General features: G+C 41.5%; 2 protein-coding genes across 8 annotated transcripts; one reads left to right on the top strand and one right to left on the bottom strand.

Moving 5' to 3' along the window:
* Positions 1-78: 78 nt before the first annotated feature.
* Positions 79-4,906, bottom strand: PPIL3 (peptidylprolyl isomerase like 3). Of its 7 annotated transcripts, XM_063162421.1 has the most exons (8): positions 4,816-4,874; positions 4,448-4,499; positions 4,073-4,119; positions 2,847-2,921; positions 1,982-2,075; positions 1,296-1,363; positions 788-906; positions 79-477 (listed from the first exon to the last, which is right to left on the bottom strand). In XM_063162421.1, the coding sequence occupies exons 3-8, from the start codon at positions 4,073-4,075 to the stop codon at positions 351-353; spliced, it is 486 nt and encodes a 161-aa protein (XP_063018491.1). In that variant the 5' UTR covers positions 4,076-4,119; positions 4,448-4,499; positions 4,816-4,874; the 3' UTR covers positions 79-350. The 7 variants fall into 7 exon arrangements, with proteins under 7 accessions (XP_063018491.1, XP_063018489.1, XP_063018496.1 ...); XM_063162419.1 differs by lacking the exon at positions 4,448-4,499 and having other exon boundaries at positions 4,816-4,906; XM_063162426.1 differs by lacking the exon at positions 4,448-4,499 and having other exon boundaries at positions 4,820-4,899.
* Positions 4,907-5,148: 242 nt separating this feature from the next.
* NIF3L1 (NGG1 interacting factor 3 like 1) lies at positions 5,149-10,555 on the top strand. The gene is made up of 6 exons (XM_063162415.1): positions 5,149-5,593; positions 6,309-6,471; positions 6,910-7,036; positions 7,459-7,597; positions 9,221-9,304; positions 10,185-10,555. The coding sequence occupies exons 1-6, from the start codon at positions 5,173-5,175 to the stop codon at positions 10,367-10,369; spliced, it is 1,119 nt and encodes a 372-aa protein (XP_063018485.1). The 5' UTR covers positions 5,149-5,172; the 3' UTR covers positions 10,370-10,555.
* The last annotated feature ends 1,102 nt before the right edge of the window (positions 10,556-11,657 follow it).

Raw genomic sequence — 11,657 nt, 5'->3', positions numbered from 1 at the left:
AACTGGTAGCATGAAATTATAGCAGAGAACATTGCATTAACATAACATCACTCAGAAAGATAACGCAAAAACCAAAGATTAGGAAAAAAATTAAAGCTTTTTTATTTTACAAGTATAAAAAACAATGCTTAAAAATCCAAATGCTGGAAGATACTCTGGAAAACCTGGCTTCTGAAGCAGAAGACTTCTCTGTCACAACTCCCAAACAATGTTAAAGCTTCTGAAAATTCTGCATTCAATAAGCAAAGATATGATCCAGCTGAAGTAACCCTTTTTGATGGCTCTTTAAAGCCCATAATCTGGGAATTATCTGACCAGCCTCTGCAAGAATGTGTTGCACCATTCTGTGGCTACAGAGCAAAGGGGTTGGCATGAATTGTAATGTCTTTAATGCGAACATCATTAAGAGGTCGATAGGTTTTCTCATTCACGGGCAGCTTCTCCAGCTCATCCAGGGTCTCCAAGCCATCAATAACTCTACAAGAAAAACACAAGTTCTGGACATTGCCTTCTAATAATGATTTAAATTTCACAGTTGAGGTATCTCAAAACACTTTACAGTCAAGTATCCCAAGGCAAAGACTTTGCAAGCAAATGATACAAAATAAGAAAACCAAAACATTTTATGCGGCCAATAATCTATTTTGAAAGGAAATACTAATCCATAATGGACTCTGAGAAGAAGTTCATACTCTGAGTATTTCAGGGCTCTCAAGCATTTGCTCATGCCCTGAAATACTCAGATCCCTCCCACACTCTGACAGAGGTGTGCAGTTGAATCACTTACTTTCCAAACACCGTGTACTTCATGTCCAGGTGTGGCTGTTTGCCATAAGTGATGAAGAACTGTGATCCATTGGTGTTGGGACCATTGTTTGCCATGGAAACTACCCCACGGACACTGTGCTGAACAAGGGGAAAAACCTTAGCATGAATACACATCTGTGAAACCAGAACTGACCTGGGCAAAGTGCTCTATGACTTAGAGCTCTTCCTCAATACCATTATTAAGAGCAAATCTTGGTTGCTAATATATTCTATCAGAATCAGTAATTAGCTCCTCAAAATGGCTCTTACAGTGAAAAATTACTTCTTTGCCTTCAGTGTATGAAAAATGCTTTCAGAAATTCTTTTTACTTCTGTTTTCTGTGATGGAAACCCTCAAGCCTTACTTGCCAAACACAGAAATGCCTGTTCCTATTTTAATAATAAGCTATTGTTCTCCAACCAAGAGAAAATTATTGTAGAGAAAATTCAAATGAAAGTTTAAGTGCATATTGAGAGCACAGAAATACCTTTAGATATTCACTGAATTCATCTTCAAACTTCTTGCCCCAGATGCTGTTACCTCCTTTCCCAGTGCCTGAAAAAGAAGCACCACAGTAGAAATCACTGGATTTTCAGACTGAAGAATCCAGAAATTATGTTCTGTTACAGCATTTTACAACAAAGACCCTGACAGCCTGCAATTAGTTTGAGGCATGTTCCTTGACACTGCACTAAGACATAACTCTATATAAGGAACCTATTAAGCAGCAGAAGAAAACACTGACATCCTCAAATTAAATTCAGTATGAGTATGAACAGACACAACTGAATCAGCTTTTCTCCCAAACAGCTGACACTGTCTGGGACATTTCTCCAAATGCTTTAGATGCAGCCTTCCAGGCAGAAACCACACAAAGCTCAGTAGTACCTGCTTCTACTTTAGTCGACAGAACCATCATATTTAGTGGGAACAGTTGGTAAAACTCAAGTTTGTAGAATGCGTGATTACTTAAAATTGGGGTAATGTCTGCACTTCTGTAAGCCCTCCACAAAAAATAATCTCATCATAAAAAACACTTATCAACAATACAATAACTCTTATATTTTTACTTTACTTACATTTGGGGTTTAATACCCATAATTCCTATTTATTTCCTTACATTTTATTTTTATGCACATTTTTTTCCACAGAAAAACCCAGACAAGAATTTACCTAGTGGATCCCCTGTCTGAACCATGAAGCCCTTTATATTTCGGTGAAATACGCATCCATTGTAGTAGTTACTAGCACATAGAGCCAGGAAATTCTACAAAAATCAAACAAACCATATTAACAAACAACTGACAAATAGTATTATCTTACTAAAATTACAGCATTGGCAAGACCAATGCTTTTACCTCTGCTTTGCTTTGTGACCATGCGAATTCCACAGAGTAGTGCCACAGATCATAGCTAATAAACTCCTTTGACAGTGTCACACACACACAAAGAATAAAAAGCTTTCAGTGCAAGGCTGTCTGACTTGAGGAAGAAGCAAGAAGCCTAAGACATGCTCTCAAGTATCACTCCCATTCAACAATTTTATTTGGCATGTGTAAATTTGTAATCAATAACTTAATGCCTCAGCTTTTTCATAACATAAATGACATGTATTTCAATTTCAGTTTATGGCAAAAATTCAAAACTGGGGTCCCTGACAAACTGTGAGGGAGTCTCACTCTTTCAAACTTAAAATCAAGTCTGTGAGGCTATGAATAAACCCATGGAAATTTGGGAATCCCATGCTAGGTGCTGTTTTCCCCTTAAAGGCGAAGGACAATTTGGGAGATGCTGGAACTTCAAAAGAAGCACCCTTAACTAAACCTTATCAAGAGAGAAACAGGCATGAAAAGTCCAGGCGGTAAGACAGAGTGCACAAGTTCCAAAGTGGAACAGACACTGCACCACCTTAAAATGTTGGTATTGCATTACATGAAAAGGTGAAATTGCAAAAGCCACTTCACCTCCTCCACAGTCTTCACTATTTCTACTGCTTTGTTTCACCACTAGGCAATCCTACTCCTGGTACATGACTTACTTCACAAGTCTTTGGAGTACGCTCACAGAATAGTTCAATTTTAATATCTCCCACATCAGTATGCAGTGTGACAGCCTGAGCAAAAGGCAGAAAACAATAATTAAATCAGCAATAAAATATTAACAGACACTGTTTTATTTCCCAGCCCCATCAAGAACATTAACAAGCTTGCACTGCATATAACCACTGTTTCAACATTTGGCCATAAGCAAGGCTACTGTCACAACCAATCCACATTTCCAGTAAAATCACCAGAAAGCACTTGGTTTCATCTCATTTCAGGACAAATCAAGTTTGCCATGGTAATGCAGTAGCTGTTGCATGCTGTTACACTCCAGAAATACATTATTCATTTGTAAACAGCACCTACTCAGTCACTTGAGAGTAAAGGTGAAGAATCAAGGTTGTATCTATTTTGGATGGTGCACATACCTCACTGCTTTATAACTAGAGAAGCAACTGATGTCTGCAGCCCTTTGATTAATAAATATAGTTCTGAATGGCAGCATATATAATGTGCCTTCACAGACAAGTAAATCTGCAAATTAACTCGCTTTTCTTAAGAATTTATAAGTCACCTTCATAAAATTTAAAACCAGTTACCCAATGACCTAATCACATTTATCTCTACAGGCCATATATATCACAGTGCTTCTATGGGAAGTGCTAAACTATGCAAAAACAATTACTGTGGGGATAACCCTACAGCAAAACTAATAAAAATCAGCATGATGCTGATACTGGCATACTGCTCCAAAAGTAAAGGAGACAGCTGTCCACAATGTCCATGAAGATGCTATAGAAGGTGTATGATCAGTTTAAGACATATATAGTCTTATCTCTATTTCTCAAATTACTATACTTTTAAAAGCCCATTAGTACAGAGGTTTACATATGCTGAAGCACAGGTATGTTCTTGCAACTAGACTAATGCTTCTGTGGCAAAAAAAAACCAAACTAGATTATCAAATACATGCCAAAGTAGCATTAAAATCTGGGATCTCTAAAGTGAAAGTATAATTAAGTTTTAGACTGATGTAAATCAACCTGTTTTCCTTTTCACAGTATCTTTTTTTATAAGTTTGAAATGAAAACCCTCAACTTTTCATTACAAACTCCTCACAGCATCAGAGTAAAACATGTATTCCTTTGAGATGGAGAGCAGCTATTCGCTTTCCAAGAGATGACCATTTCAGAAAACATATAAAATGTGCTTTTATTCTTACCATGCCTGCTCATCAAAATCTGAGGTAGCCTTCTATACAGCAATTTCCTGTAAACATAACATAAGTAATTTGTTGGGTTTTTTCCTGCTAATCCCCATTTGGTTTTGATTCTAAAATGTTTGTTGGTTACATGTTTTTACACCACACTTTTCTACGATGCCATTCCAGGGACTCTGTGGCTAAATTTTTGCATTAAGCAACTACGCAGCATATAAAATATGAAAAATAACTAGAAAAAGACCACGTAGAGAACAGGGAAGAGGGCAAAAACTTTTTCCCAGGATGAACATTTTTACTAAGCAATCAGTTTTTGCAAATATTGTGGCAGCTGGCAGAATAGGAGATGGCAGAAATTCCCAAGTAAAAGTCACATACCATTACCTAACAGAAGTGTGATTTGGGGCCAACTCGTGACAGCTGTGAGCGCCTGCAACAAACAGGTAATTGCACCTAATCAGATTTTTTAAATATTTGTAATATTTTCAAATGAAGTGCTTAGAATGCCAGCAATAAAACCGTGGCTGTGTAGAAGCCGAGAGATTTACGCGGTAATAGCTCCTCTATACAGCCGCCCTCACCGGTGGAGCCCCGGCCCCGTGTCCCCATCTCAACCCACCTGCGCCCGGCTCCCCTCACCCAGGGCAGCCGCAGCTACCGCTCCCTCCCTGCCCGAGGAACCGCCACCGAAATGCCGCGCACGGCACAGGTGGGCTCCGCCCGCCCGGCTCCGAGAACGCCTTAACCTGCCGGGGCTGATGCAGACCAGCCCCCGCCGGGGAGAGGCGGCTGCTCTCCCGCGGGCCTCACTTCCCACCCGGCGGAACGTGAGCGCGGCGGAAGCGGCGGGGCCGAGCGCAGGTCCCGCCCCGCAGCGCCGGCCCTGCTCCGGCGGGAGGTGAGCGCGGTGCCGCGGGAGCCCCGGGCCGGGGAGGGCGCCCGGTACCGGGTGTTACCGAGTGGTACCGGGTGTTACTGGGGGTGGGCGGGCGCACTGACCGGCAGCGGGGCAGCGCCCGCAGCCCCAGCGGCCGTGACCGCTGTTTGGGCGGTGGGTTCCCCAGGCTCAGGCCGGCCTGTGTTCGCCCCGCACAGGTCCCCGCATGCCGCTGCTCCGCCCGCCTCTCCACCGCGTCTGTGCCTTGGGCCGCCCGCCCGTCCGCGCCCTCATGAACCTCCGGGAGCTCGTTTCTGCCCTAAATGACTTCGCATCCCCCGCCCTGGCTGAAAGCTGGGACAATGTGGGATTGCTGGTGGAACCGAGTCCTCCCCACACTGTGAACACCCTTTTCCTCACTAACGACCTCACTGAGGAGGTGATGGAGGAGGCAGTGCAGAAGAAAGCGGACCTCGTTCTTTCTTACCACCCTCCTATATTCGCACCACTCAAGCGAGTAACGTGGAAAACCTGGAAGGAACGGCTGGTGGTCCGAGCCTTGGAGAACAGAATCGGGATTTATTCTCCACATACGGCGTACGATGCCATACCTCACGGAGTTAATAACTGGCTAACAAAGGGACTGGGTGAGATTCTGTTAAGAACAAACAAATTAAAATTATTAAAGATATATATGCTATTTTAGGTGGGGTCTTTCATCATTTGCCTTCCAGCTTTCACAGGTGTGATTTCAGTACTGTTTTTATTTTTCCTAATATTTTTATGGTACTGTAACCTTAAATACATTTTAGGACATTTATCTTGGTGGTATATACCCTATAACAAACACAAGAGGATATTTTCAGATGCATGACTCTATATTGGATGTATCTGGAACTGGTGGAGCATATTTATTGTCCACTGTGTTTGCAATGATATCACTGACTTTAAATCACCACCTTTCATTTCTAAAGTACAAGATCTCAATGTTTGCAAAGTATTTAAACTATGAGAAATTATTTTAGATTTTTATCCTGTATTGTGGCTCACAGATTACAATAGCTGTGTCTTTTCCAGCCTGTCATACAAACTAGGAACTCTTTTTGGTTTTGTGCAATCCTTAGGATGAAACTGATGGCATTAAGAATGGCAAATAACACATATCCATCAGCTTCTTTGGACTTAAGATAGACTGTGCCTAATGGAGACAGGAGAATGAAAAGCCCTCAGTTCTGGTCAGGAAAAAAGGATTTGAGTGCAAAATTTGCATCTTTGTGCCACATCTCTTAAACATAAATGCTAAAGCAGTGTTAGAATACTTACCCTGCTTTATAAGCCAGCAATCTTGTACTGTTTCCTCAGGCACCTGCACTTCTGTCCCACTGCATCCATCAACTGCGCCAAGCTCTCCAGCTGAGGGCACTCACCGGGTAGAATTCTGTGCAGATGCTGAGCATCTGGATGCAGTCCTGTCCAAAATCAAAGACATCCCAGAGATCTCTTGTCTCACTACTCTCCCAGTCAGGTATCTGCTCCACTCTCTGGTGTTGTATTCTTCCTGTTGTTTGAAACAATAAGTTGCTGTAATTGTATTTTCCTGTTCTAGTAATTTTGTTCCTCTGTGCATTGCTGCTGTATTTTCCAGCAATAGAATGAGAAACTTAAGGAATAATTGTCCCTCTCTGGGCAATCTATGTCATGCTAAATGGTAATAGCAACTCAAGTCTAGCATCACATAGATCAGGGCTGTTAAAGAAGAGTAGTAACAGGAAATTTGAGTTAAATTCCCATATTTGTTTCTTCCAAGACAAGTCTAGGCTTGAAATTACAATGCTGCCTTTTTTTTCTTTCTCAGCAGTAGAACAGCAACTGGGATAAAATAATAATTGTAATGCTGTAATATAGTAATTACAATGCCAAAATTTTATCTATCTTAACAAGCACCAGGCATGTCTTTCCTCAGGGTTGAAGGTGAGGAACAAACACGAGTCAGTCTGAACTGCTCTCAGAAAGCACTGCTGGAGGTGGTGGCATTATTGTCCCAGAACAGCCTTCTTTATCACAAGACCGAGATTCTTTTACTACAGAAGGTAACAAAATCACAAAGTTACTTCCTGTCAATGTATTACTTGTGGGAGCTGCGTACCTTAAACACTGAAATGCCGAGTACCTTAAACACTGAAATGCAGAGTACCTTAAACACTGAAATGCAGTAGTCAGTGGCATCATATCTTTCCAGTGCTACCCCAGTGCTTTGAAATACTGGCATTTAGGAATTTGAAGCCACACCCATTTTCCAAAGCAATCAAACTATTTATGTGGCCTGTACTAATTCTTAAATCAGTTCCAATGGCTGGCATAGTTCATATGTTACATTTGAGAACATCACATACATACTTCTTTGTAAAGTTCAGTGTTGTTCCTGCAAGCCCAATATACTCATCCTGTACAGTGTGGACAGCAATGCAAGCATCTGGAGTCGACTTTCTCACAGTAATTCTCTTTTTTTCAGCCTCTTCTTCCCCATACTGGAATGGGACGCCTGTGCACCCTGAGCGAGCCGCTCTCCCTGTCAGACACAGTGGGGCGCATCAAAGGGCACCTGGGGCTCCCCCACGTCCGCCTGGCCCTGGGGGCGGGCAGGACACTTGGTAAACGGGCTGGGATGCGGTAAATGGGCTGTGATCCTCCTGGCCCTGGGGGTGGGCAGGACACTCGGTAAATGGGCTGTGATCCGCCTGGCCCTGGGGCGGGCAGGACACTCGGTAAATGGGCAGTGATCCGGTAAATGGGCTGTGATCCTCCTGGCCCTGGGGCGGGCAGGACACTCGGTAAATGGGCTGTGATCCGCCTGGCCCTGGGGCGGGCAGGACGCTCGGTAAATGGGCAGTGATCCGGTAAATGGGCTGTGATCCTCCTGGCCCTGGGGCGGGCAGGACGCTCGGTAAATGGGCTGGGATCCGGTAAATGGGCAGTTAGCCAGACTGCCTGCCGGGGCTGGCACTGCAGGAACACAGGGAGCAGCAGTGGGTGCATGACAGTGGACAACACTGCTGTCTTCACCAGGTTTACTTCCAAGAACTAGGAAGCACTGTTAAGAAACATCATCTTAGAATTCACAGTCATATGAAAAGAATCTTATCTGTATTTTAATGGTATTCTATAGGTTAATGTGGTGAAGGAGGACAGTACAAGTTGAATGAAAGATATAATTTTTTGTAACTTATATAATCACTAATTTTTTTTCCTGCTCAGGATATCAGGCACAAAGGTGTACTGTTTGATTGTATGTTCCCTTTTGTGACTGAATGTTAAAATTCAGAGCACTTTAAGAATAAGACACTTCATAGTATCATTATGAACACAGAACAGTGTTTTGATGAAAGATAAGATAAAGAAGGTAAACTAGCTCAAACAGTGGGGTCATTAGTAAGATGTGGAGTAAACATCCTCTTATCCCAGCTACCTATCCTAAAATCCAAGGACCACAGCTGGTAGAATTTGTGAGAGTAAATTTGTTAAGAGCTCATTGTAATTTAGGAGGCAGAAATCTTATTAGACTGACAATTGCACTAAAAATCCCCAAACTACTTCAAAGACTTTTTATGATGTGGTGTGACTCCACTTAAATCAACAGTAATTGCAAGGCAACATACTGTAAAACCTTAATAGATTTTGAAAACTCCCTGTGTTGTGTGTCCCCTCTCCTTAGTGAATGTAATATATATGAAAAATTAAAATTCATGTCGCTGTCATATATGTAATAACTTGGAATTAGCAATCACAGCAGATGGACAATTTTTATTGGCACGGAGCAGCTTTCAGCTTGCATTAAGACAGGCCTTCTGAGAGCTGAAAGTTAGGAACCAGTATATCTCAGAGGCAAAGTGCTGCCTTAGTGGCATCATTAGCTGGGAAACTAATGGTGGTGGAACACGAATCCTGCAAAGAGTAGTGGCCTTTTAGAGACTTCAGAAACCCAACTAACACCTCACTAGGAGAAAGGTCACCAGCAGCCAGCCTCTGTACTGGAGTTTTCTAAAAAGTTTCCAGCCCCTAGGAAAAAATCTATCTATCACTGAGGATTTTGTTGTATTGTCAGAGGTGTTATAGGCCCATGATTCTTTCAAACTGACAGATGTGTCTCTTCCTCCAACAAATTTACATTGACTCTAAAATCAAGGTAGCAGTTAACTGAAACAATTACTAGCAATACACACATGAGGGCTCAACAAAGGGGAAGGAGTTTAACTGTGGCACATTGTATCCTGCAGAATCACCAGTGAAGAAAGTTGCTCTATGTGCTGGTTCTGGGAGCAGTGTCCTGAAGGGAACAGAAGCTGACGTGTATCTCACAGGTAATAGACTGCTGTTTCATTATTTTTAAAAAAACAGTCATTAGAGAAAAAAAACAAACCTCAGCAAAAAATAAGAGGGTTGACTGGCTTTTGAAAGACTTGACCACAAAGAACTACCTGTTATTTATAATTGAGAAAAAATTGGTTAGTTATTGGAATGACAAACTACCATTAAAGTAGGAATAACGTGGATCAATTGGCAGTGTGGCACAGTGAAAGATACTTGAATTAAAACATTGATTTACAGCATTTATCTCAATGCAAAATCAGTGCTGATGGCAGTGAGTTGCAACTTTCATTCTGTGTATTTCTCCTTTGCCAACATATATTTCCTGTATTCCCTACAGAATTCCCTAATGCAAAACAGAATATAATGTAGTCTACAGAACCTTCCAAAGAAACTCCATAGTGTGTCTAGCCAAAGGGCCACTTAGTCCATTATTCTCTCTTCCAGCAGTGGGACAGCTATTCCCCGTGACACAGCAATGTGAAGGCTGCCTTGCATTCTGTAGGAATTGCTGCCCCTTCTCCCCCTTGTGTGTAGCCCTGCAGAGCTGACCCAGAACTGCTTTCCTCTGTCCTTTCCAGACCACTCTGAGCATTTTTATTTTCTGCCCAAACTGGCAGAATTTACAACTACTACTCAAAGATGGCAAGGAATTTCTGTGGTTTGACCCAGCTGCATACAGGGTCTTTCAAAGGACCCTGGAACAAGAGTGTTCCACTTTCCTACTGAGCAGGTTGTGTTGCATTTCCATTATGGCCCATACTGCATTACATCACCAGCCTTTTAGCTGAGGTGCTCCATACATTGCAGAGACCTGGTTACCTGAACTGTACCATTTGTGATCTCCGTGACATTTCTTTCTCAAAATGGCAGGAGAGATGTCCCACCATGATGTGCTGGATGCAGTTGCCAATGGGATAAGTGTTATTCTGTGTGAGCACAGTAACACTGAGCGAGGCTTCCTGTCAGAGCTGCGTGAGGCACTCACCATCCACCTACAGAACAAAATCAACATCATTGTGTCTGAGAAAGACAGAGATCCTCTCCAGGTGGCATAGGGGGAAAAAACTGGAGAGGGAAAATTCAGTCAATAGTGTTATCTTGCACAGACCTATCCAACCGCAGAGCTTAATGAAGGTGCTTTCAATTGGTCCAGTACAGAATGATTGTACTATATGGTACCTCAAAGTCTGGGGTATATTTTGTCATGTCAGAAAAATAAATGTTTGTTTTGGAATACCAAACATTCGTTTACTTGATTAGTGGACTGTATTGAATAAATTTACTGTTACTGCTTCATGTTATTAGATACAGTTGATAACCATGATACTCAAGGAAAAAATATATAAAACCTGACTTACCTCCAGATTTAAGCTTACGCAGCAGTTCTACCCTACTACAGCTATGTCAAATCATGTCAGTGCAAGCCACTAATATTTTATCTAATAAATTTCAGAAATAGTTGTTAATGAAAGCATGGACATCAACTGTTTGCATTAGCAGTTGTACTAAGGCACCACTCAGATGCAAATAAATACAGAACACAAAGCAAGTTGTTGGTACTAGTATTCAGTTGCACAATCTACCACTAATGCAGCTTTAAGGCTTTTCAAAAGAGAGATTCTCAATTCAAAAAAGCCTTGTAAAGTTGAAACTCAATTCCTTAACAAAGCTGTAAATTCATGTGCCTTTGTCATTTTCTTTTAAAAACAGTTTCTGTCAACTGTGGCTTTTAATTACAGGATTGCTAAAACTGAACAAGTAGTATTTTCACCACTGATAATGAGTTTAATTTTCCAAGTTATTCTTCTGTTGAGATTTTTTTTTAAGAAAAAATCTCACAGTTGTATACCCTACCATCTCTGGATGGTAAATATATTTCATTAGAAATTTGTAAAGATGTTAGCTCTATCCTTTTAAGTTAATAAAAGCAGTTCATCAAGCAGTGTCTCCATCTAATAATTGCATGTCTCATTCCACTTAAATGTATTTAAGTGAAAGAGATGATTGGTTTATCTGAAGCTACCTAGGCTATATAAAGGTCATCATTCTTACCAATACCATGAAGGCACCTCAATATGCTGAGAAGTGAGAAGGAATTTCTTCTATCTCAAGTAAAGGGAAAGGACCTGTATGAAGAATCAAGTTGACAGTGGGGTAGGTAAAAGCTCTAGGTTTCTAATACAAAAGTCAGGCCATAGATCTCTTGCTTCTGTCAAGTACCAAGTGAGGGGCAGATAAGGTACTATTGCTCCATGGGATGTTTTGGTTCTCTTTTAAAGCTATATACTACTATTAAAAGCCAGGCAAACGATTCTTGATTTTGACGTAAGAAACAATGTAAAT

This window comes from Melospiza melodia, chromosome 8 (assembly GCF_035770615.1).
Source record: "Melospiza melodia melodia isolate bMelMel2 chromosome 8, bMelMel2.pri, whole genome shotgun sequence".
Classification (NCBI taxonomy): domain Eukaryota; kingdom Metazoa; phylum Chordata; class Aves; order Passeriformes; family Passerellidae; genus Melospiza; species Melospiza melodia.
The sequence above is the reverse complement of the archived record's forward strand: the minus strand, read 5'-3'. Positions and strand labels throughout refer to the sequence as shown.